General features: G+C 36.1%; 1 protein-coding gene across 3 annotated transcripts in view; it reads left to right on the top strand.

The window, feature by feature from the left end:
• The first annotated feature begins 1,935 nt into the window (after positions 1 to 1,935).
• The window catches only part of sptlc3 (serine palmitoyltransferase, long chain base subunit 3), a 69,251-nt gene continuing 45,864 nt past the window's right edge, over positions 1,936 to 25,322 (top strand). The window contains exons 1-4 of one of the 3 annotated variants that reach the window (XM_041789719.1): positions 1,936 to 2,160; positions 5,299 to 5,490; positions 9,710 to 9,864; positions 15,660 to 15,808. In XM_041789719.1, coding sequence (XP_041645653.1) covers positions 2,065 to 2,160; positions 5,299 to 5,490; positions 9,710 to 9,864; positions 15,660 to 15,808 — 592 coding nt within the window. In that variant the 5' untranslated portion in view covers positions 1,936 to 2,064. Of the gene's footprint in view, positions 2,161 to 2,576; positions 2,641 to 3,380; positions 3,538 to 5,298; positions 5,491 to 9,709; positions 9,865 to 15,659; positions 15,809 to 25,322 lie in introns of those variants that run through there. The other 2 variants (XM_041789721.1, XM_041789720.1) reach the window with 2 other exon arrangements.

Genomic DNA, 25,322 nt, shown 5'->3' with positions numbered 1-25,322 from the left:
CCATGCCTACAGTCACGACAAAATTATAGAAAAGATATGACAACAAGTAGAGGCCGTTTTTATCTACAATATTCAAATGATGACTTTTTGGAAGTCTTAATCAGAATTACGGAGGCCCTGGAGGTTAAATGCAACAAAAAAAAAAAGAAAAGAATAAATATTACATGAAATGCTAAAATGTTTTGTGAAGCACATGAAAAGCAATAATATTTTGTGTAATGCAATACTTTTTTGGGAGGAAAACAAACATTTCATAAAACACAATAACATTTCACCAAGGGCAAAACTTTTCAAAAAGCACAGAAAAATGAAACATTATGTGAAAAAGAAAATTTCCTTGAACACAGAAATATTTCGTGAAAAACAAGACCATCAAGATATGTTTTGTAGTGCTCAAAAACTTTTCATGAGGTGCAAAAAAATTCAGAAGGTGCAAAAAAGGTGTGAATTGTCACAGATAACCCTCTTAAAAAAGATTTCCCAAAGTGATAATCATCAAAAAAACAAAAAAAAAAAAAAAAAAAAAAAAAAATCACATAGGGCAAAATCATGTCATGAAACATTTTGAGAAAAGAACATTTCATGAAAAGCAAATCATCAAAAATAGTTTAATAAAGACCAAAAACTCTCTGAAGTGCAAAAACTTTTTATGGAGTGCAAAAACATTTTTGAAACAAAAACATTTTGTGAAAGTGAGGCACATCTTATTAAATGCAAAAAAAAAATATTTAATCCAAAAAAATATTTAATGCAAAAAAAAAAAAAAAAAATTAAAAAAAATAAATAAATAATAACATTTTGTGTATTAGTTGTGTATTAGAAAACCAATTCATGGAACAAGTGCTACACATAGTACAAAAGACATTCCATGCATGTTGAAACTTTTCAAAAACGTGTAGTAATACAAACATTTCATGCAACACGAAACATTTTGAAATGCAAGTGCAAAAACATTTTATACAGTGCAAAAACATTTTATACGGTGCAAAAACATTTTGTGAATCGTGACAACAAAAACATCTCACGATTCACTCAAAACTTATTGTGATTGTTGATAACATTTCATTAAATGCAAAAAACAATTCAATCAAAAATATTTAATGAGGTGCAAAAACATTCTGCATAATGGAAAAATCTTAATGGAACAAAGAAACACTAATTCTGAAAACATTCTGTGCCAAATTCAAACTGTCAATAGGAAAAGCAATTTATAAAACACAGAATATGCATATCATGCAACGCAAAAACATTTTCTAAAATTAAAAACACTATACGCTGAGCAAGGTTTTGTACAAAAGAGCTTTAAAAAAAGAATAATTTCATTACAAAAAATATTTATTGATATTTGATAGGCCTAATATTTTGAGTTTCATGAAATATTATGTGATTCTTTAAATTCTTTTGGTTTTATGAAATATTTTGTGTTTTTCCAAGTATTTTCATGTATTATGAAATATTTTTTGTTGTCAATTAAATGTTTATGCAGTTGACACTTCAGGGCCACCATATAAAAGAAAACGTCTGACTTTACTCTTAAGAAAATAAACCTCAACTTCATATGCTAACTGCACTTTTAACAAAGTAACTGATGTATTATTGCCAAACTGTGTAGAGTCGATGACAGAGAAGAGGATTGTATAGATTACGTTATTGGATCGTTCATATTAATGCATGGGTGTGAGAAAACACTTTTACTGCTTCTTTGATCTGTCAACTTCATTTCCTGAAAACTGTCTCTATTTACACAAATGGGCAGTTGAGTTTGCCTACTATCATAAATGAGAGTTAAGAGCTTTATTATCTTACTATATGGATGAATAAGGGAACTATAGTTTTTTTCACAATGGTCATAAGTTTCACTTTGTATGAAAAGGAGAAGAAAGAGCTGTCGATAACTGAAGTGAAACATTTTTTGGCGAAACCTTTAACACATGCCGAGCAAACAGAGCGCAGGAGGCTGAACCGTCAACCGAAAGAGGAAGTTACCTTTACAAGTTGAGCAGAGCTCACAGGTTGTATTACCTGACAGTCAGCGGAGACGGTCGCTGCTGTGCTTACAGGAACATGGCCAGAACAGCGGCTAACCGCAACTTAAAGGAACATCTGAGCCGCAATGGGCTGAATTATGCCAAGATAAATGGCTATCACAACAAGAGAGAGGTAAGTCTCTCAGCGAATGGGTTCAATAACAAGTTTGTGCAACGATCTACTCCGTGCAACGTTCTTTGGTGTTTTTAGTTCACAACTTTCTTTATGGGATATCCTTCAATCAGTGATGTTGCAATGGCACGGGCTCTTATCCTCAAACGACCCCAATGACGTACACTTACTTTGTAACGCACAGACGCCTAGGATGGTCATATTACATTTAAGTTCGAAAAAATAAGATTAAATTCAGTAAGTCAAGCTGTCTTAGCAAATATTTTAAAATATGTTTATTTTATCGCGTTTAATTTGTATTGTCTCCAATGTTTGCCGTCGTCTCCTGATTGTGTTTGTTGTTGCTTTTTGACAAGTGTTCGGCTAGTTCCTCTGAAAAAAGGACATAGCTATAAATGAACAATCGACCCCGCCCTTAAGTTCTTCCCCTGTAACAGGAGGGTTTCTTTGCCTCCCGGCTGAGTATTGTAGGTGAGGAAGGTGAGGTCGTTGAGTGCATTTGTTCAAGCGTTTGTTTGTGCATACATTAACTGAGGAGTTCCTGATGAGATGTATTTAGGTGGTTTATCTTTAAAAAAAATAGGCCATCCAGCTCTCTAAGTTATCTGTTTTTTAGATTTTATCAACTGTATTAGTCAGTGTATCAAACAAATTCTCCTTTAACAGCCCTGCTTCATCACCAGTGTTGTGATTCAACCAGCGACCTTATCAACTTGCAACTTTTACTCAAATGCGTCCGTGGTTGCAGTTACAAGAACTATTTAAAGACTAAATTAACAAGGAAACACACAAGAATATTGGTTTATTTTTCATTTAATGTGTATATGCTAATTTTAACTAAAAGGAAAGGCTTAACAAAGATGCATTTGAGGTTTTCAACATCTGTTGTTACTCCAGCAGCCACCTACCCATTCGGCTGGAGGTCACCAGTTAACACGGTCGCTTATTAAACCAAAACACCATCTTCTGTTGGGTCAAGTTTTTGTGATTTTAAAGCTATTTTCTCTGGTTTATTGAAGTCCCAATCATAACTAGTCATTCATAATGTTATTTAATACTGCATTTCATCATAACCATGCATCCTGCTCCACAATGACAGCTCATAAACACATAACTTTAGATAAAATGACATTAGATTGGCATAACCGTTGAACAGGCTAACTGGCTAACCGTTAGTTTTTGCTATGCTAACGTTATGCCACATCCGCTGTTGGTTGTGTCCGACATCAATAAACGGTATTTCCTTTATGTTCACGGACACTTAATCGAATAAATATTCCGTCCGACTTCCAATTGCTGAACACCGATTAAAATCCACCTGCCGCCGACTTTAAATCGAACCAAATGGCAGTTGAAAGCGACATACAACTGAAACAGGTTGGTAAATGTGGCTAATTTTGGTGGGATAAGAAACCAAGCTACTTTTTGATTATTATTTTAGCTCTTTTAATATGTCAATGTAATATTTTTTCCCGAGGAAGGCTAGAGCCTGTCCATATCTGCTAAATGTAGCGTCTTGGACATATTTGTGCTGTTTTATGGTATTTGCCAGTACAGGACTGACTTATGGCTGACATCTTGGGTTGAAGAAATTTGGTTCAAGTTAGAGAAAATGGATTTATAAATCATCATTGGTCAAATGGACAAAGCTAACATTTAGAAAATACCCATATATCAGCAGTAACTAAATAAAGGAGGACACATTTAAAAATAATGCTATTTTACAAATGTTGCTCGCCAAAATATTACTCCAAAAATTGGTGCTTTCACTTGTCATTTGAAATCTGTGCTGTGATATCTTAATTACTCCATGTGAGTTGCTTCATTCAACTGTTTGCAAACTATCATTGTAAAACCTTGACTGTAACACACTGTGAAGTAATGGTCTTCCATCAGAATGCCTGCATACTGTGTTTTCTTTTTACAGTGACTTTTTGCTGTTGACAAATCCCAGAAGGTGCAACATTTCTGTTACCTGAAGTGTGTGTCAAAATACCAGTTTAATACTTTTTTTGAGGCAGTGATGTTGTGCTTTGTGCATCATGCAAACATTGTGTCAAGTGTCAAGTTATTCGCCAAAAAAAAAAAAACTTTCTTGTTTTTGTAAATGTTTTCTTTATCAAAATGAGATGTAAAATCATTGTCCCTTCAATAGAATAACTCATATCTAATTTGCAATGAGTCAAAATATTTGCGGTTAGATGTTTTTCAGATTTGTTCAGCCTTGGTGTATCTACCAAAAAATGTTTGTTATAATATAGAATGATTTATTGATTGTATATCGAGAAATACATACGATGAGGAACTTGGAAAATAAAAGCATATTAAATTGAAGTTGAAATACTTGGGATAAATTAGATTTTACCAAATGTTCAGCCATACTTTTAGCACTTTTCTCAGAAGGTTCCTGATATATTTTTGATGTTATATTAACAGAAAAATCTAAATTTTGCACTCACATGGTACTATATTCAATCCAGAAAAGGCACAGTATGTTCCTTTTTAAATAATTTTAATATATATATATTTTTTGGATTATTTACAATGAAATATGACAATAATTGTGGGCCGTCTTTTGGTGATATGTCGAAATGGATTGCTTTAATTCTTTACTCTTGTATCAAAGTATGTGTTTTCTCCAATTTTACTGAAAAGGTTCTTCTTAGATTCACACAAGATGCTTTTATAAAATGTAAAAATCAATTGTTGAACTGTAAAGCAAAGAAGCCCATAAATGCATCAATAAATGACTACAAAGTAAAAATACAAACAAAGTAATATCAACATCAGCTGTTTAAATCGGACCCTCACACCGACATTGGTGCTCGGGCCCTAAAAATTGGAGTATGCTAAATAAATTGAGAAAATTTTAAATGTAGTGATAATCTTTTTTTTTAATAAAATATGAACTTCTAAGCAAAATCATTTGTAGTGTACAGTCAGTTATGCTGTGTGAAATCATCTGCCTTGGTGACTTCTGTGGATGCCCCTGTAGTCCACCATTCATACCATTTAAATGTAGGTTAATTCACATGTTTATTACAGCCCCTCATTTTCAATAGTAGTCACTTTTATTCCGTGTTCCCTCTTGTCTTGTCTGCAGTGTAAGACAGCTTATATGGGTTTCTTTTTGTACAGAAAAATGTCCCAGGGACCGGTGTCGCCTCCAGGCAACACAGACAGGAGTCCTTTGAACAGGCGCCCCTCTACGTGGCTGTCATGACATACGTGGGCTTTGGCATTGTCACGCTTTTTGGCTACCTCAGAGACTTCCTCAGAGCTGTGGGCTTAGAGAAGTGCCACATTGCCAAGGAAAGGGAGGAACAGAAGGTAGGTAAAACATGCAATCAGCATAAAGACATAGGCATACACATATCCTACTAACACACATGTACCCAGACCATTGCAGCATACAAGCCCTGGGTGTCAACACATTTTGTTCCCCCAGAGTTATTACCATTTCTGCTCTTACGCTCTCTCTGCCTTCCTCCTTCATGTTCCTCTGCACTAATGTTGCCATGGGTGAGAACAGGACACCACAGAGAATTTCTCCTCAAGACCTAATTAAATCTCAGAGGATGCAAGTTCTGTCTTTGTAATTGTGCAATAGATTCTAGATCAGGCTGGAGCACTTCCACATAAGAGCTATTATTTTAGCACTGATTTGATTTTTAAGTACAAATCTGCACTTAAGATAAGCAATTTATAGTTTAAAGTTAGTCTTCCATGGTTCATATTAAAGAGATATTAACTAGTTATGGTTCTTTAACCAAATTTGATCCTGCATTGCTCTGGTTAGATAATAAGGGAAACTTGAAGACAAAAGCTCAGCAGTTGACTCACTGTGTTGAAATAAAGGGAAGGAGATTTTTACCATATGCAGGCTGTGTTGCAGTTGTGGTTTTATTGGATCCAACATGGGAGGCTTAAGAACCTTGAATCACAATGAGAACATATGGTACAACTGAATGTCACATTACTATGGTCTAGATAATTTAACTTGTCCAGACATTTGAATCAAAATCAAATTTTCATATGTATTTTTAAAGAAGAATAAGAGAACAGGCTTCAGCTTGTGTTTTATCTTGTGTTTATCATGTGATTCTTCTGTTGACCCATCTTTTCTCTCACACTGTTCCCACACTGCTGATTTATTCCTGAGACAGAGTCAATACCCACATTGTCTTTTTGTGGTTGCTTTGAGGTTCACACAAAAAACAGAATGTGAATTTTAAAGTAGGTGTACGTGGTTTTTACAAGTCATATCAGTGATTCTTTATACACCGATAAATGCTTTTATTTCAAGCACAGCAAGCCTATGAGTTTGAGGTCCAAAGTGAAATTTGTTTGCTCAAATGTGAATCTTTCTACAACATGAAAGAAGCTAATTCACACACAACCATAAACAGTTCTCCATAATAATGACATGCCAATAAAGAAAATGATACTAATACAGGGGTGTTAAACTCAGTCACATCAGGGGCCGGATTCTGAACTTGGCTCTAACCTGAGGGCTTAACAGGGTCCATATTTAACCATACAATGTCAACCTTATTTTCAACAGAAATGAATTATGGGGTCAAAAACTTGGCACTGATGATAAATGATTTTGCCTTTAAAAGGTGAACATGATGAGTTAGAAACTCAAAATCTGAGATAAAAGGTCAAACTTTGAAATTTAAAAGGTAAAAACATGACATTTAAAGTCAACAAAAGGTTTTAAAAGGCAAAATAAGAGAATATTGAAACCATGAATTTTAAGTCAAAACTGAGATAAAATTCAAAATCATAATTTTTACCAGTCAAATATCAAATAAACGTCAAAATCATGAGTTTCAAATGTCAAAATATGAAATGAAGTTGGGTCAAAAAACTGAGATAAAATTGAAAATCCTGCGTTTTTAAGGTAAAAAAAATTAGATGAAATATAAAGTTATGAGTTGAAAATGTCAAAATGTGAGATAAGAGTCAAAATCATGATTTTAAAAGGTAAAAAACTGAGATAAAATTAAAATTTATGCATTTTTAAGGTAAACAAAAGAGATAAAAGTTAAAGTTAGAAGTTGAAAAGGGTGAAAACATAAAATAAAAATCATAACTTTTAGAGAAAACACCATTTTCTTCCCCACGTTCCTGACTTTTTATCAAATTATTTTTACTGTTCACTTTTTCTCAATTTTATGTCTCAACAAGGATATTATAAATCATCAAGGTTAAGTTTACATTTTTGTTACTGGAGGAGATCTGCAGACCTCATACTGGTGGGCCAGTTATAATAAGAATATCATATGATCTGGTGGGCCAGGTATAACTGCCACCATTTGGCCCCTAGGCCTTGCATTTGACACCTGTGTACTAATATAATGAAAACAATACCAATCTTTTATTTTTTATGTCAGCGCACGTTTATTGACAACAGGTCATTTGTGTAACAATTACACTTGCACTGCAGTTTTAACTCAAAGTAAAGAAAGCTGTTTAGTAACGTGTATCACATGCTGAATGGCAGATCATCTTGTGACCTGGTTAGAAAAAACTTTAACAGGTTGGGCAAGGGAATTTATCTCTAACCTTGCAAAGCTGATGGCTTATTCAGATTCCACTGCCTTCATCAGCTGGTTCTATCATGCAAAGCTTCTATGAGTTCCAGGTCTGAGAATGGACCAATCAGTGTCATTTGTAGAGAAAGAGGCGGTAGCTACAGGTGGGGTCAGGCATTACTGCAGGCTTGTAAACATGGAAACAGGTGAAGAAATTAGCTTGGATGTAGCTATAGAGGCATTTTAAAAGAAGTAGACAACATTTCTGTTTTGAGCAAAGAACCACACTGAAAGCTTTCGTTGGTAGAAATAATGGTGTTTTTTTTGCTCTTCTCCCAACCTGCTTCAGCAAGCGTTCGAGTCACTGGCTCCACTGATAATAAAAAACTATAACAGTTACCTTTTGAGCATGTTTTAAGTAGTTTATTCCTCCCCTAATGTGTCATTTGTTTTGTTACTCTGATGGCTTGTAGCCCTTTAAGACCTACGGGAGTGCCGGTACTCCCAATGCATTTCTATCTTTAACCGCGGCTAGAATTGCAACCAAATGAGATAGAGCATTAGCTGATTCTTTTTGCATATAAATCCGGAATAGTAACACTAACATATCACACATTCAAAGAGTCCCAGAGTACTGTCTACTTCCAGAAATATCCTTCTTTCATTTGCAGAAATGTAGTAAGAAGTGCACACATCAAAAACAATATACTATAATGTAATCCGGATCGCTGCCTTTCACAGCACTTCTTACTTTACGTGTACGTGATGACGTATAATGACGTTTTGTCAGCATGAAATCTATTGCGTTGTTTTCTTGCAGATCACAAGTGGCACTCTTTATTGTTTGAACTTGGTCTTCTGCAAACATATGTATGCTCAAAAGTTCTGGCACACTTATAGACTTGATTGCACTACTGTGAATCGTTTACTTTTTATAAACATGCTGTGTTTTTGCAAATTGAGCACAATTTCATTTTATTTTCGCTTTTGTCTTCTATGGTAGGTCACACAGGATTAATGAATGTGACTGACAGGACATTTGTCCAGTTACCATCCCAGAGTATTTAGAAAGGCTATACCCTTCCCAAACACAGTGTCTGGTGTGGTGTTTAGATGAATATGAAGTATATCACACACCATGGATTTGTGAAACAATATGACTGTCGTTTCATTGCAAAACATAAAAATGTTGCAAATATTAAAATTTCTGTACACCTTTGAATCCCCGTAGTCCTTAAAATCACACCCCTAACATGAAAGAATTTGTAAGATCCATTTGGGATTTAAAGGTAGATTTGTAGATTTTTTTTTTTGCTTTGGAATGTCTAAATTATTTACAAATGACTAGACCTGTGTTCATACATCTCAGTGGTTTAGTACTTACAGTACAACAGTCTGCAAAGCCAGAGATATCTTTACCCTTAGAAACACTTTTAATAGTTATAACAAACCTGTTCATTAAGGCAGAGAAGACACAACCTTTTTATCATTGCTGTGGAGACACCAGGTGTTAAGCGTAGACAGGAAGCACAAACTGGAAACTGCAGTTCTGTTGCTGTGTCTCATTCAGATACCGCTTGCTTGTGATGGACCAGGATCATGTTCTGCCATTTAAAGTTCAATTTAAATCAGAGAATGGGGTGTGGAGTGATAGGGAATGACCCCCCTGATTTCTTACTACCCTCGATATCCTCTTTTATCTTGTCTTTGATTGAGAGCCTTCCTAGAGGCAGAATTTATCCATCCATCCATCCATCCATCCATCCATCCATCCATCCATCCATCCATCCATCCATTTTCTTCCACTTAGCTAGTGCTGGGTTGTGATTGCAGTTGTGATTGCTGCATCTCTTCTGGGATTAACTTTTGCTATGAATTATGACCTAGAGTTTATATTGTTTTTATGTGACCACTGTGACTAGAATTGAGTAAAATACTCATCCTGTTCTTATTTTTCCACCTCTGTGATATTCTGTGAGGTATTTAAATGTGTATTACTTTGTTTTTAGGATTTTGTACCACTTTATCAAGATTTTGAGAACTTCTACACCAGAAACTTGTACATGAGGGTACGAGACAACTGGAACCGTCCCGTCTGCAGCCTTCCTGGACCTGTGTTTGACCTGATGGAGAGAGTGTCTGACGACTACAACTGGACATTCAGGTACAATCCAGGTGTTTATAGTAAACAAACAGGCTCAGGAATTTACAGTGGCTGATTTCAGCTTATGACTGGCCAACAAAGCACTTTAAACACTTCCATCTCTTCTGGGCCTCTAAACCATAACCTTGATTTAACTGGCCGGATCATTTTTTATGTGATAAAAGGGAAGGCTAGAAAACTAAATGCATGAATCTCTTTCCTCAGTAAGGATAGGTCAGACCTTAATTTTTGATTCAGATGGGATGCCTCTGTAGTGCACAGCAGGGTCATGGAATATTTTATTAACAGGAATATGAGGAGATCCATGGGGAGGAGATCTGCCATTATGAATTGGGACAGAGAAGTAAGGCTGGATTACATGTTTTAAGAGGTTTAAAGTGACTGGAAAAAGTGGAAATGGGGCAGTTGGCTTGTCTTTTGTGGTGAATGGATAAGAAGACGTGTGGATGGTTTTTGTAGTGGTTTTAGAGGTTTTTATTAGTAGTGAGAAAAATAGGTCAGTTGGTGAAATGGAGCAGTTCTTTTGAAATACTTGTGTGATGTTTTAGTCAGTTTGTTTTAGGAATACTTCATGTTTGTGCAATAGCTTTAGGCATTCTTCTCTCAAGAAAGACTCAGTTTTATTCATATTTTTAGATATATCAAATACTTTAGGTTTACTTTAAAGAGGTTCTTAATTTCTCAGATGGGTTTCAGATCCATCCAACCAAAATGATTGATGCTTCAAGTTCTATAGTGTAGCTGACTGTGAGATTCAGCATGACCTTCAATATGCTGTGCACTCAGTACCTGATTCACAAAGGGATTGCATGGTCTTTGCACCCACTAGGGCTGAAGGATTTGCCAAATTTTCCTCAATATTGCAATTGCGATTTAATATGCGATTATTTCTTAACTTTCTCATCTCATGTTTTCCAACAAAAACAAGCAATAATTCATTCTATACTATAACTGGCACAATATAAGATTGCACTAGGGCTGAACAATTTAGAAGAAATATCTTATTGTGATGATTTTAAATCATTTTGAAAATTGGATATGAACTGTTGTATTAAAAGAATGATATTTTTTTTACTTAGTTCTCAAATTTAATAAGAGTTTTTGGACAATCTAAAAATCTAATTCTAAAAATATGGCACGGGAATGATTGTATGACATGTAATGCACAACATCTCAGCTGCAAAAAAAATCCTAAACTGGTATTTTGACAAAGATTTCAGGTCAAAGAAATATTGCATCCTCTGCGATTTGAAAAGAATGTACTTTGAGATTAATTGTTCAATCCTAGCATCCACTTCACCTGTGCAAATGAGTCAAAGAGGCACTGTCTGTGCCTGACTGTGCTGCAAAGCAACGCGTGTCTCTTTGCTTGCTCTTTGGAATTTAAGATGGAAGTTTTGTTATAAAATGGATGTGCATGAACAGCCAGTTAAACATTCAAAGGTGGCACACCAGCCTATCAGCACCAAATTTACTAGTCAGCTGAAATAATTTAAATTTTTCTTTTTATTTATTCAGGCCTGCAATGTTGGTCAAATGCTGTGTCCAAACACATCTGACCACCACTGGTAGCTCCAGTTATAGATTCTGTTATGCGGCCATAATGCTCTACTAACTTGAAGTAAATAAGCACAGTTAGTGGAAAGCACTGGTAGATCTAGAAAATGGAGATAAAGTTGAATTTGGGTTTTGCAAGCTCAGACTTGCATATAACCACTCCAGCAAAGCAGTCAGTAACCACATTCAGCACAGGCATGTCGACATAAACCTCTGAGAAAGATCAAAGACCGGCAGTGCAAGCACTGCTCAAGTTAGCCAAAACCCACCCATTTTACATCGTCTACCTTTAAACACTGTGTTCTTTTAGAGCTTAACTTTAATATGAACTTCCCTAGTGTTACGTCCCCGGTCTAGGGGAACCTAGACATAACATGATATTGCTCAAGACTCCATCCACTCCCAAGAAAGCCAGCAGGAATTCCTCAAAAGTTAAACACAGGTTTATTGGCTAACACAGCTCAACAATATACAACAAAAGGTTTCCCCCAAATAACACAGAATTTCTAATTACCCAAACCTAACTACCAAACTGGGGTTTTCAAATCTCTGTTAATGAAAAGGATTAACACACTCTAAGCAGCACACAGTTTAAGTTTAACCAAAAGTTGGCTGCTGCACCATTTTAAGCAACTAAACCCTTAAGTATAAAACTTGGAATGAAACAAAAAAGCTCTTCCTTTAGCAGTTAAAGCTGGTATCACTATGACTGGTTGTCAGAAACTCAAAGGTCACACAGTAAAGTTTTGCTACTACTGCCTAGATACTCACTTACTGGTTACAAGTGTGCACAATACAGAAAGCTACAAATCACAAGTGTCTTTGTTGGCAGTGGCTGGAGTAGAGAGGGAGAGCAGGCTGCAGCAGCAGGTCTTTGTAGCCTTTCTGGAGTCACTCAGGTGGCAGCAATCTCTGCAGCAGCCAATCATCTTAAGCACCAGGACCTGCAGCCCTCGCCTACTCAGATGCAACACAGACACTCAATGACACAGCCACACTCATTGACAGCCACACCGACCACTCACACTCTGCAGAAGAGGAGGCAGAGCTGCATTCACAATAAACACAACCAAACATATGACCCAGGGTCATTACACCTCCCCACCCAAATAAATCAAACATTTTCCCCTAAAAATGTTTGATATACTTACGTCCTTGAGAGAGCATCAGCCATGACATTTTCTTTACCCCTTTTGTACCGAATCTCAAGATTAAAGTCTTGGACCATCAGAGACCAGCGCATGAGGCGCTGGTTGCTATTCTGCATCTGAGTCAAAGAGGGGTGAAGAGGATTCAGCCTTAAGGAAACAACATCAAACACACCACACACTCACAAATGCAAACACACACAGAACACTCCAGAGTGGGGTTAGGCACCTTTCAGGAGAGGGAGTACGGCTGTGGCCATAACACTAGTTTTATGGCTTTTCTGACATTTCTGTTTGTATTTTAGCTTGAATATTCCAAAGCTTTATTTTTATGAATAAGTGTATTTCATTTAAAGATCAAACAAATCCAAACATGAAATCTCTCATCTTGAATGAAAAGAAACAAATCAAGGATTACCTCATATAATCTGATCTTCTTTCACAAGACTTTAATTAACAAAGCACATTCACACACTAAACAAAGATTTGAAAGAAAGTAAACAAGACAAAGGCAAAAATCATCACATCCCACTGTCAGTTTCTCAGTTGCAATTCAGGCTCTACCAAAGCACAAAGTCATCTTTGTGTGACCACAGCAAGAAAATAGAACAGAAATGTAACACGTTTCCCAAATATACTTCCTTTCATAGTTTAAACCTGATATTTGATTGAGATTCTTTGGTTTCTCTGTTGAAATAGTTCCATAAGCTGATCCATTTCACAGAAATGAAATCCAATAACCCCCCTCTTTGAATTCTTATGGTCTTATATTAAGCAGCTGTCCAGATCTTTTTATTTCTTAATCATTGTATTTTATGTGGTGTAAATCATTGGTTCTAGAGTCAGGACCCACCACCTTCTCCTTGTTGACCCAGATTCCTGAAATTATTCAATCATAACCGAGTGTTTTTGATTAAAATCTTGCAGTTTGGACCCTAAATGGAAAAAAAAACATGAATGAATAAAGAGAAGGGAGAAAACAAACATGTTTGAAAGTGTATCGTTTTAAGTTGGGGGGGGGTAATATAAGTTGAAATGTTGAGGAAAAGACCTTAATTTACTAGTTTTCATTGGAAAAAGGAATAAAATCGTAACAATGTACTGTATGCCTGTAGACTTTTTAAGACTTTTTGCTACATTTTTTCCTTGGCACTCATTTGCAACCTACTGGAAAGAGCTTTGCTTCCCACTTTTGGGTCCCGACCCACCAGCTGAGAACCACAGGTGTAAATGACTTGATGTAATTGTAAATAAAGACAAAACAAGTTTATTTAAAGATCACAATTTGTACACAGAGCAATTTCACACGCTTTAATGCTTCATTTAATGAATGGAAACAACTCTTAAATTAATTTAAAGAGTTGTTTAAAGGAAAATAAGAGAAGTTTGAACTTAAGGGAATTCAGCAGTAGAAAGCTGCCTCACCCTGCTTGGTTCTGGTTCTTGGAACAGTTACCTCTGACTTCCACATACAACTGCTGCACTGCAATCTGCTGGAAAAGCATACTGCAGAGCAAATTGTTCCCTCTCTAATCGATTGGAGCAGTTCCCTCTGCCCACACTATGGTCCGGCTCTGGCACATCCCTGAAGCGTCACGCCGCTTTGGTGGAGATATGCTGCAGGTCTATTTTCAGGTCTGTCCACTGCCAAATCATGTCTTTCCACAAAGCAGATCGATCCAAGCAGCCGGAAAAAGTGCAAAGCATCCGGTCGTCAAAATGCAGCACAATGCATGGACTTCTGATTGTAAATCATGGCTTTACCAACATTACACCTCATCCTGCAGCATGAGCAAAACGTCATCAGGAGGTCAGTGGATCGCAGAGTTACAGCAGTGCCACTGATGACGAAAAGTTAACTTTTGAAGTAAAAAGCCGCAGATTTTGACATGGAAACACAGATTATTTGTAGCTTACATTAATCTTTTGATTTCATAATATTCTCACCCATAGGGGAAGCAATAAAATCATGAAATCATGTCAAAATGAATGGCAGATCAACCCCAAAAAATGCGAAATAATCCGCTGTTGACATACAATTCCTGTGTGAACTCACAGTTCCCCTGTGATTGTGCCGCCTCTTGTCCCAGGCTGATCAGGGCTGCAGTGTGTTGTGCATCACTTTAGATGTGCTTCCAGAGTGCAAGGTCGCCCACCTTCAGTTAGAGTAAAACAGTGGTGCTGCAGAGCGCAGCACAGCAGGTGTCAATGGAAATTACAGCTTAGTAAACTCATCACAGAGGACCTTGGGGGTCTGGATGTCTCAAATGGAACTCATGGAGATGTGATTGATGTTTTGGGACATTTTTAGTCAGACCTGTGAAAACAGTGTTACAGTAATCTTGCCTGCTACAAATAAAAACATGCACAATTTCTCTGAGTCTTCTTATGAAAAAAATCATTAAATTCTTGCTCTACTTTAAGCTAGTTATAGGCAGATATTCAAATGTCTTTGTGGAACTGTTAACGTTGTTGTCTGAGTCTCTGATTACACCCAGATTTATGGCTTGTTTTTGTACATTTTGGTATCATGGAGTCAAGGTAGACTCTGGCATTTAACCTCTTTTCTTAGCCAAAGGGATACATTTCAGCTTTTTCTTCAACTAACTTCTGCAAGTTTTCTTTGCCTAACTAGGAAATTTGTCACTTGATCTCATTGATTTCTTGAAAGCATGAGTATTGGGACTGTAGTCATGTGACATTGAGATATAATGGCTTCTCTTTATTCAAATTTACCTAGACAATGATTTATTGATTGATTTTTCCCTGTGTTGCATGTTCACTTAAACATAAAAGGCACTGTGAGCTCTTTCTGGTTAAAATGAGGTGTAAATATTTGATTATACTTAAAAATTTCCAAGGAAACAGGAAGAACAAGTGTTGTTTATGCATGCAGTCACTTCTGTTTACCCCAAATAAACATCGTTATAATTGCCTCTTGTGAACAGAACTTCACTGCAGAGGATGCAAGTTTATGTTTTGCAATTATGGTTCATTAAATGTTGATTAGTTTTTATAGTAAGTAATCAGTTCTCTGAGCGTGTGTTGAATGGAATATAACAGTGTTTCTAAATGTTTTCATGCTTTCAGGTTAACTGGGAGGACGTTACATGATGTCATTAACATGGGCTCTTACAACTACCTCGGTTTTGCTGAGAACAACGCTGACTTCCTGAAAACTGTGGCAGACAAAACCCGCCAGTATGGGCTGGGGGTGTGCAGCACAAGGCAGGAAATAGGTGAGTGTGTGGTCATTTTGCAAAAAAAAGTGTGACACTTGTCCTGGTTTTAATTTCATGAAACAAGCATCCTCTTCCCACGCTTTAAGAGCATATGGTGTGGGTTTTACTTTAATTTATTTCAAACTACTTCGGTTTTCTTACTAATACATCTATTTTAAAAGTCCCTGGAAATAAAACTCCATCTCCCTCATCACATATAACATCATTTATTATCTTTTTTTGTGAATTACACTGCCCACTTGTTTAATTATCTCTCAGTGGCTGCAGCGTTTCGATGAATTATTCAGCCCTGGTTGAATTATGTACCATTTGGGCATAGGATATTACATTCTAGAGCACACTGAGTGGTAAGGGAAATTATATCATAGAGGAATGTAACATTACCCTGGACATGAAGCAGGATGCAATATGAATACGTGTGATGGAAACGCTAAAGCAGCGAGGATCAGAGAGTAGAAACTGCAGCTACAGATGAATTTTAGATGGTGTTTTATCTCCAGGATTTCAGCTGGCCTCGAAACCTCTTTAAGTGGCTGCAAGTGGTGGGTGAAAATCCCGTTTCGGTGTAGTTTTGCTGTGATTTATGTGGCAAACACAGTAAACTGATCTTTAATTTCAGGAATTTCACTATACTGCCATGTTGCTACCAAATTTTTGGGGCAAGAACAATCAAAACTAAAGCTTTTGTGGTACGCTTATGGTGCTGAGTTCTCCTCTGGATAGGTCACCAAAGTTCGATTTTCTCATAAATATATTGTTATCTACTGAGAAAATTTCCTGACTTGTTTGTTCACACTTGTCTCTCACAGCATGAGATTTCCTGCAGTTCACCTGTCAATGCATTCAGGAGAGACTTAATACGAGCCTAAGAATGATTTATTTTACAAATTTAATGAAAGAGAAATGTGCAGTGTCTTTGGCGATTAGACTCCATCGTGATGACATCATGCAGTTGAAGGTGTAGTGAGGCAAACAGCGGGAATAGGATACCCTCCTATGAAGTCTAGACACTGGTGCTACTGTTGATGAGGGATGCAGGATCAGATGAGGAGTAGACTTCTGAGAAGCTGGCTTGGGAAACCAGTGAAATGGCTTGGAGTAGGAAACTAAGGTATGCACGATGAGATGAGATGAGATGAGATGATGCTGATATACTGAATGGAGGTGGCTGGTGTGGAGGAGGGTTGCAGTGTCCACACTGAAATGACAGGCTGACTGCTGGAGAAAGAATGACAGATTGACCAGTGCATGATGACTGGCCAAACAAGGACGTGGCAGAATCTGATTGGCTTAGTAGTTAAGCGAGTAAACACCCATAATGAGCTGATCGAAAGAGCTATTTTATTTTAAATACAAATTTTTATCTTGCAATCTACACAAAACATGCACAAAACTATGCCACCAATTTGACAGGTTAGAAATTAAAGATGCAGTAGGGTTTTATATTATATTGCAAGTCTTGAAAAAGGTCTTATAAAGTATTAAATTTGATGGCAGTCTCTACCCCATGATAAAAAGTCTAAAAGTTAAATCTTCTAACTGTGTTGTGGTGGTTCAGGGACTTTTTAAAAGATGTAAACATCTTGTCAAGTATTTAAGATCATTTAAAAGATAATCTTTGTTAAAAACATAATCTGCTGTGGCCCACCTGCAGTACCTCCAGGGTTTCAAAGACTATACTATAGGAATCACTGCTCCTAAATAAGTGCATTGAAATTTCAAAGGCTAAAATATTAGCAATTACTATCAGAATATTATTATCATATTTTAATTATAAAGGACTTTTAAGTCTGCAGTGAAGGAGAAAAATGATATTAGAGCAGTAATATTTCTTGATGTTGCGATAATGATATGAATTATGACATAAAAACTAATACTTAAAAATCCATAAAAGCTGAACTATAGCTGTTTGCAACCTTTTTCTCTTAAATAGAAATAAATCAAGCATCATGAAAATACTCACATACTGAGTGACGGAGCATATCTAGTGTGCATGAAATTTTTTTTCCACTTTATTCCAATATTTTCAGATTTTCAAGCCTTATTTTTTGTGAACGCTTTTATTGCAATAATGATGCCCTTTAGATTTACTGTGCAGTCCCAGATTCTATGGTTAGAATTTTCTTTTCATTTATCAAAAAGTGAATGAAAACTCCTACACACTGTCTTAAAGTACAAATGTCTTGGCATGGTTTCTATACTGAAATGTAGTCAGTTTACTTGTAATTTAAAGATGTAATCTTATAAAAAATGTGAAAGAGTTTGATTGTAATTTTTGATGCACTCCTTTCGAACGCAACAGTCTTATGATAGAAGGGCAGGTTTAATTTAAGCTGGTGTGCTTCTCAGTTGTATCAACCAATAAAATACTAGTGATAGTTTTATTTCAAAGCACCTGACTTAGAAATTATTGACATTTGGACAACCTTAGTGTATTTTAACAGCATCGCATTTCCAGGGATGCTGTATTTTACCCCGGTGGTCATGAAAGCATTGGAATCAGATGTCGGTCATGTGTGTTTATTGGTCCAGTCGTTAAACATTATGTTGCTCATTTACCAGTTAACAGATACAGTAGTAAAGTTTACTTTAGAAAAGTAGCTGCTCTTTCCTTTGTTGATGATGTTTAGTTTATGACTCTTCTGACACCACCCTGCTGTAAATCTTCTGAGAGCAGAGAGTGAGCTGACACACGGGTTCAGTGGGGCTGGTTCTTTGCAGAGTGTGCATGATATCAGCAGTTTGACAAGAACAGAGCATACCAGATGAATAAAAGGCCATGAGATCGTCGAATGCAAGAAAATACCCTCCTCTCCCAAGCATTCGCACACAAATACACAGTCTTCTAGACGATCCATTATTCATTCACGTGATTTATTCATATGTTTATTTCTCTTTCAAAATGGGACTGTTTTTCCCTGGGTTTGTAATCTGTGTTTCAACTGGCTCACTCAGAGGGTTAAGGAATAACAAGCATTTCTCCCATGAGACCTTATTAAGCATCAATTATTAAAGGCCCCAGTATCTGTGGAGGAGCACTGACGCCATCATCGCCACTGTTTGAGCTCATATGCAGCAATTTGTAGCCTGATACATGGAAAATCTCAAGTGTACATTCTTTTTGGGATGTGTTTTGATTGAATTTAATACCACCCAAATTAATTCAGAACAAAAATTTACTCATAAATATTAAACAAAATAGTTTTATACTACATTTTTCATACTTTACTTTTATCTCTGCCGTGGGCATCTTCTTAAGCTCTTCATCAAAATTTTGAATACACAGTTCTCTATCAGATTTTGTATGTTTATATATGTATCAAATCCATCATTTTTTAGAGATTATTTCTTAGGAAACCAACCATTATAGTCCAGTTCTCTTAAAACTGTTAGTTTTTACTTTTAGTCACAATCAGTCAAATTAATATTATTGTTAAACATTAATATTAACCCTCTATGGGCAAGGAAACACATATGGTCACTTTGGGGGACTTTCTTCGTAGTCTCGTCCAAACTCTCTCTGATATTGTAGAACCAGAAGGATTTTTCTCAGCCAATCAAAATCATTGAAGACCAAAGTCACAGAGAGTGACATCACACCATCTGACCAATCCGAAATGGCCCAAAGGGTCTCAACCATCCTGTTTCCTCCAGAATTTGAAAAATGCAGTTTCACATCTCTTGTGTTCTCAAACAAATGGCCTTAATATCCTAACTGGCCATGATAAGTTGAAGAAACTCGCACATTATAAAGGTGAATAGTAGAGTTAAATGTCATGATAGGTTTTTCAGTAGGGTTTCTTACAATTACTGAAATTTTAGTGTAAAAAACAGAGGACATATGCCTGTTTAGGTCACTATCAGTATGCTTACTGACCACAGGAAAATCTAATAATGTTCAGTCTAAATGGAAAATAACCATTGAACTTATTTTATCTCATTAACCCTCAGGCCCTCCTTTAAAAAAAATCTCTTAAAGCCATTTTAGGACATTGGATATATGTAAAAGTATTTAAAATGAATAAATAAAACTTTTTTTCAAATTTTTGGTCCTCAACTCCAGTTCTAGTCATAGATAGAAGATGTGAATTATTTTTCATAATTTTTATCCAATAAATGCCAGTTTATGCCACATTTTCTGACACAAAAATTAATTATTTTCTATTTGAAAAATGCAAAGCAGATTTTTTTTGTGCAGGGATTATCAGTCTTGGATATGTAAATGATTAGCAGCCACACTGAATTTGATAGGTTATTAAGTTTTGTGTAATAACAAAAACAATTTAAAAAATCAAACTATCATTTAAAGCCCTTTTAGGACATTGGATATGTTTAGAAATATTAAACATGAAAGAAAAAACTTAAAAAAAATTTTTGGTCCATAACTCCAGTCCGCATCATGTATAGCAAATGAGAATCAATTTTCATAATTTTAATTTTTCACCACACTCTGACTTCCACAGAAAACACCTAAAGTAGTTTTAGTTGAAATAATTGATTCCACTGGCCTACAGTCACTGATATATCCTATCAGTTTAAACAAGGTCATTATCTTCCATAATGCCTCTCTGCAAACATTGAATGATGGCAAAAAAATTTTTGGTGTGCAAACATTTTTACCTCTGAATGGCTAAATTACAGAGGAATTAACAGGATTTCTTATATCTGTATTGCACTGGCAGTAGAATGAAAATAAGTGGTTTTGATGGTAGTAAAGGAGGCCTAAAAGGGCTTTAGGAGGGAGAGTGTGAGCTTTTTGTCTACACAGTGGAAAATTCTGTTAAAACAGTGTGGATGGCATTTCAAAAATTCATTAAAAAATGAACATCGTTGTCAAATATCATCATCTTAGCATGATAACTGCCAAAGTAAGAGCAACAAATACAATTAAAAAGACCTTAAAGGGCTCTAGGAGGGCCTGAGGGTTAAAGATCATTTTTGATTTCATATTATTTTGTCTTTTTTCCCACAAACAGGTTTGATATAATTTCTCTTATACACATTTACGTTTTTCAGCCTGTTGGTAAAAAGACTGGCTTCGTTTTTATTTTTTCAATGTTTTGAAAAACAGGATGTATTTATATCAGGATTCACCATTCAACTACAAAATATCAAGATATGACTTTGGTTCATATCTCAGAGCCGTAGTGAGAGGTTTGTCTTTAAAGCTTTTACAGCTTTAGAAGGAGAAACAGCCTGTAAGAGTTAATCATTTCTCTATCAACCAACCTCCTGTCTCACCTGACAAACACAGCTTTAAGTGTTTAGTTTAAACAAATGAGCCTACAAAAGAGCTCTTTTCATTAGTAAATGAAGGCACACATAAGAGTGAATGTTATTTAACGTGGGCTTGGTGGCAACACGTGGCATGACCCAGTAATCAATCATTAATTAGAATGGATAGCATCAATATCTGATTTGATGTTTGTTAATGATTGTGAGAGATGTGGGCATGGTGAGCTTTCCATTAAGAGTGATCCGTGAATGTTTGACAGCTGTGTTTATTCGCAGGGTGTGCTTCAGCGCACTTTGTATCTGGTTTTAAAAGATCTCAATCGGCTCTCTCTTTGCATGTGAAGTAATAATGAGAGTGAGATCAAATTGTTGGCCAATGTTTCAACTCAACATGACTGAGCTTGAGCTGATGTGTTTAGAAATAATTAAAGATGCATTAGTTTTTCTTTTCCTGCAGGTAATGACACTGATATGGATAATCTATGAGTGTAATTAGCTGATAGTGATGCAGGGATGTCACTAAGATTAAGGGGGGGGGGGCTTAGCCCCAAGGGTTGCAGGTAATGCTTGAGTTATAGTGTGCACCAAATTTTTCTATCTACACCTTAAAATGCTTTATTAGTTAATTTTATTATTAGTTGTTGAGCTTTTATCAGGACCTATAATCTGTCTCACTCTCTTTTCCTTAGAAGACTGTCCTTTCCTGAGCCTTGAGAGTCAATATGTTGCAGTGAGGTCATGGAAGCCATGTTGGAAAACATATCCATTAATGCATTTGGTAAAAAACAAATGTGGTAAACAAGATCTAAAAATATATAGTTTCAAAATTCCTCCCTTTCTTCTTTCAGGCTGTTCATGCTTTCCAAATAAAACTAGTTTATTTCTGCCTGCCACTGATATTTCTCTGTGTCTGAAGACAGTCTATACCAGTGGTACTCAACCATATTCTACCCAAGACCCATACTGTCTTAAAATACTTCAGTGAGAGCCACAATCCAAAACATTGATGTAAGGAAGATCCATAGATCAACTGATCCATAGCTCAATAAAATGAAACAGTGAATTGTTGGATTATTGTGTAGTTAAATGGGATGCAATAGACTAGATAAATATGTCTATAGTGGCACAAGAAAGGATATGTTACTGATAAGGAGTATATATGTTTTATTTATGCAAGTTCCACCTGGTCTAATGACATGTTAAAAATTAGCAGTGAGCTCTGAGATTTTTTTCAAAGAGCTGATGAACTACAGTTGGCTATTTGGGTATTTCTCTCTGACACTGGGACATTTACTGTAGTTCTGTGGCTCTGTTTAACTTGAAAGAGATGTTATCCATTCATTATTAATGCTTTTAGCTAAAAGGGGAGGGGCCTCATATTGGTATTTGCCCTGGGCCTCCAAATGACTGAAACCTGCAGCTCTCTGAACATCATTTCACCCCACCTCATCCTGTAGCTTTGGATTCCTGTTTCTGCTCTATTGACAGTATTTATTATGAGCAGTGCATTGAAGATCACTACTGATGACTTTGTGTTTTGGTAAAGCAGCTGGTTTTGCGGTTGGTCAGTATACGTAGCTTTGCAGTGTACTGAGGCTAAGTTTCGGCCGATTTTCTGGGCTGAGTTTAGGCATTTGGCTTATGTTATTTACTGGTGTTTTATTGTACTGATAGTTAATGAAATAAATTACACTATGGTCTTCTGTCCCTTTTGGCTCCATTTCCACTCTCAATAGTCCCTGCAGCATTTAAATAATGAAAACACAAATGCATTGGTAATCATGTGGTACAACATTTTATTTTCAAATTTTATTTTACCTTTAACCTCCATCCAATAAGTACTTTGGCGGCATAGTCATTTAAGAAAAATTTGAAGGCAGCACTTATGATCATATCGATAACTACAAGTATCAACTACAATCCACTAATCGTAAGAACCTTTATTTACTAAAACTGGACTAAAATGTTTTATTTTTTTTGTTAGCTAAAACTTAGCTAAAATTAAAATGTTAAAAATTACTACATCATGACTAATATGAAAAAGCATTTTGCCTAAAAACAAAGACTAAATTTGAATTGCTGTTAAGCTTACCATTGCAGCAGCATTTATCATTACAGTCTAGGAGTCGTGGCAGATGAGGGCTCTGGGGTTCTTATGCATATTTGCGCTAATAAATCTACTCACAGTACTAATTGATAATTTAATGTAATCTCTTTACTGTGCTCAATTGCTGCGAGTAATTAATCTATTCACTGTAACCCTAATGTTGTAAGTAGGCTCTTTGTCCCAGCCAGCAAGTCCATGTGGGTCCCATGTGGGTTTGTCCATGGGATCCGGGGTGGCTCCACCTGTGATTGCCCATGTAGACTGCATATAGGCCCCATCTGAAATAGCATGTTGATTTGGAAGCTCAGTCTTGATGTCTGTTTTAAAAGCCTCCTGACCTTAGTGCTGTTTTATTCCGTAATAAAGCTTTTAAGATAGCATCTGCAGAAAAGATGACCTTGGTTAACTCCTAGAGGATAGGTGGCCAGGTTTAATGAGATGTGTATGTGACAGCCCAGGTGTCATTTTACCTTAACTAACTCGAGTGGGCAGACCTGGAGCAGCTTTATGAGTTTAGCATATCAATAAGGAGGCAGGGCATGTCTAAATAAAATGCTCCATACAGAGGGCTGCACATGCCAGCAGGGCGGTGAGGCTGAGTGGTCGAGGAAATGCACAAATCGATTAGACTTGGCAAAAGGCCTGATGGAAATCAGCATTAAGACAGAGCAGCTTCACTGTATTATGGTTTTATATACATTAGTCAATACACGTTTCCCTCTGCTTCCTGAAACATTCAGTCTGTTTGAACTTTTTAATGATGGCTTCCTGTGGTTACTGGATACTATTGATTATGACTACAATGTTAAGTACCCCATTTAAAGGTACATAAAATTAATGCAATATTTTCTCTGACAGATTGACTCACTGGTGTCTAAACTGGCTTTATTTTTATTTGATTAAAAATATGGTAGATTATTTGGAATCTCTTTTGTAGAAATAAATGCACAGCACTTTGGATAGGTATTTGCTTAATTTCCTTTTTCAGATATGATTATTATGATTATGATCATCTTGGAGTCAGAAGTGTTGAGTTTATGTAAAGTGTAAAGTTAATTGTTAATTTTACATAGATTTGCTTGCTTATTTCAAAATGAAGCACTACTCGTGGCCTATCTTGGTATAAATATCAGCATGTTAATACTTTTAATGTTACCCTGAAAATAACTTGTACTTCAATCAATTCTTATTGCTTAGATTTAAGGTAGGCTATCCCAATTTTGAAAACTCAAAGAGGATCTCATATGTTAACACAGGTTGTGTCAATAGCTTTTGCCATACATCTTGACAATAAGTTACATTGCCCACCAGAAGCCCATGGGGGCAGCATCATGCAGTGGGGATGCTTCTTAGCAGCGGCCCTGGAAGGCTTGTAAAGGTAGAGGGTAAAATCAATGTAGAACAGGATAATCTTATTCGGTCTGAAGAGAACTACGGCTTGGGAGAAGATTTACAATACAATACAATAACTATATTTATTTTACCAGCAAGACAATGACCCGAAGCATACAGAGAAAGCTACACAGAAATAGTTCGAAGACAACAAGGAGAATGTTCTAGAGTGGCCAAGTCAAAGCCCAGACCTTAATCCATTAGAGAATTTGTTACTGGACGTGAAAAGGGCTGTTCATACCTGATTCCTGTACAATCAGACAGAGCTTCAGCAGTTTAGCAAAGAAGAATGGAGTAAAACAACAGATGTTTGAGCCTGACTGAGACCTGTCCACACAGAAACAGAGCTGTGATTGTAGCCAAAGGTGACTCTACTGTTACTGACTTTAATGGGTGAATATTTATGCAGACACTTATTTTACATCACATATTTTTATAAACTGTCATTACTTAGTAGAAATCTTTCTCTTTTCACTTTGATATTAAAGAGAATTTTTGCATTGTTTCTTCTAAAAAACAAGTAATATTGACCATGATTGATTTATAAAATCATTAAAAAGGTGAAACATCCAAGAGGGTGAATACTTTTTATAGGAACTGTATGTTGAAAATGAGATTATACATCAATGAGTGTCAGTTTTATTATCATTTAGCTGTAGACAAAAATCTTACCACTAACATTTGACTATGCAAATCCTAAAATGAAGAAACCCTTGATCTTAATCTTTCTTTTTGTAGTTTTATTGTTGTGAAGTGTAGATATTAGTCTGCAATTTG

Source organism: Cheilinus undulatus, linkage group 6, assembly GCF_018320785.1.
Source record: "Cheilinus undulatus linkage group 6, ASM1832078v1, whole genome shotgun sequence".
Classification (NCBI taxonomy): Eukaryota; Metazoa; Chordata; class Actinopteri; order Labriformes; family Labridae; genus Cheilinus; species Cheilinus undulatus.
This window is presented reverse-complemented; position numbering and strand designations above follow the sequence as displayed.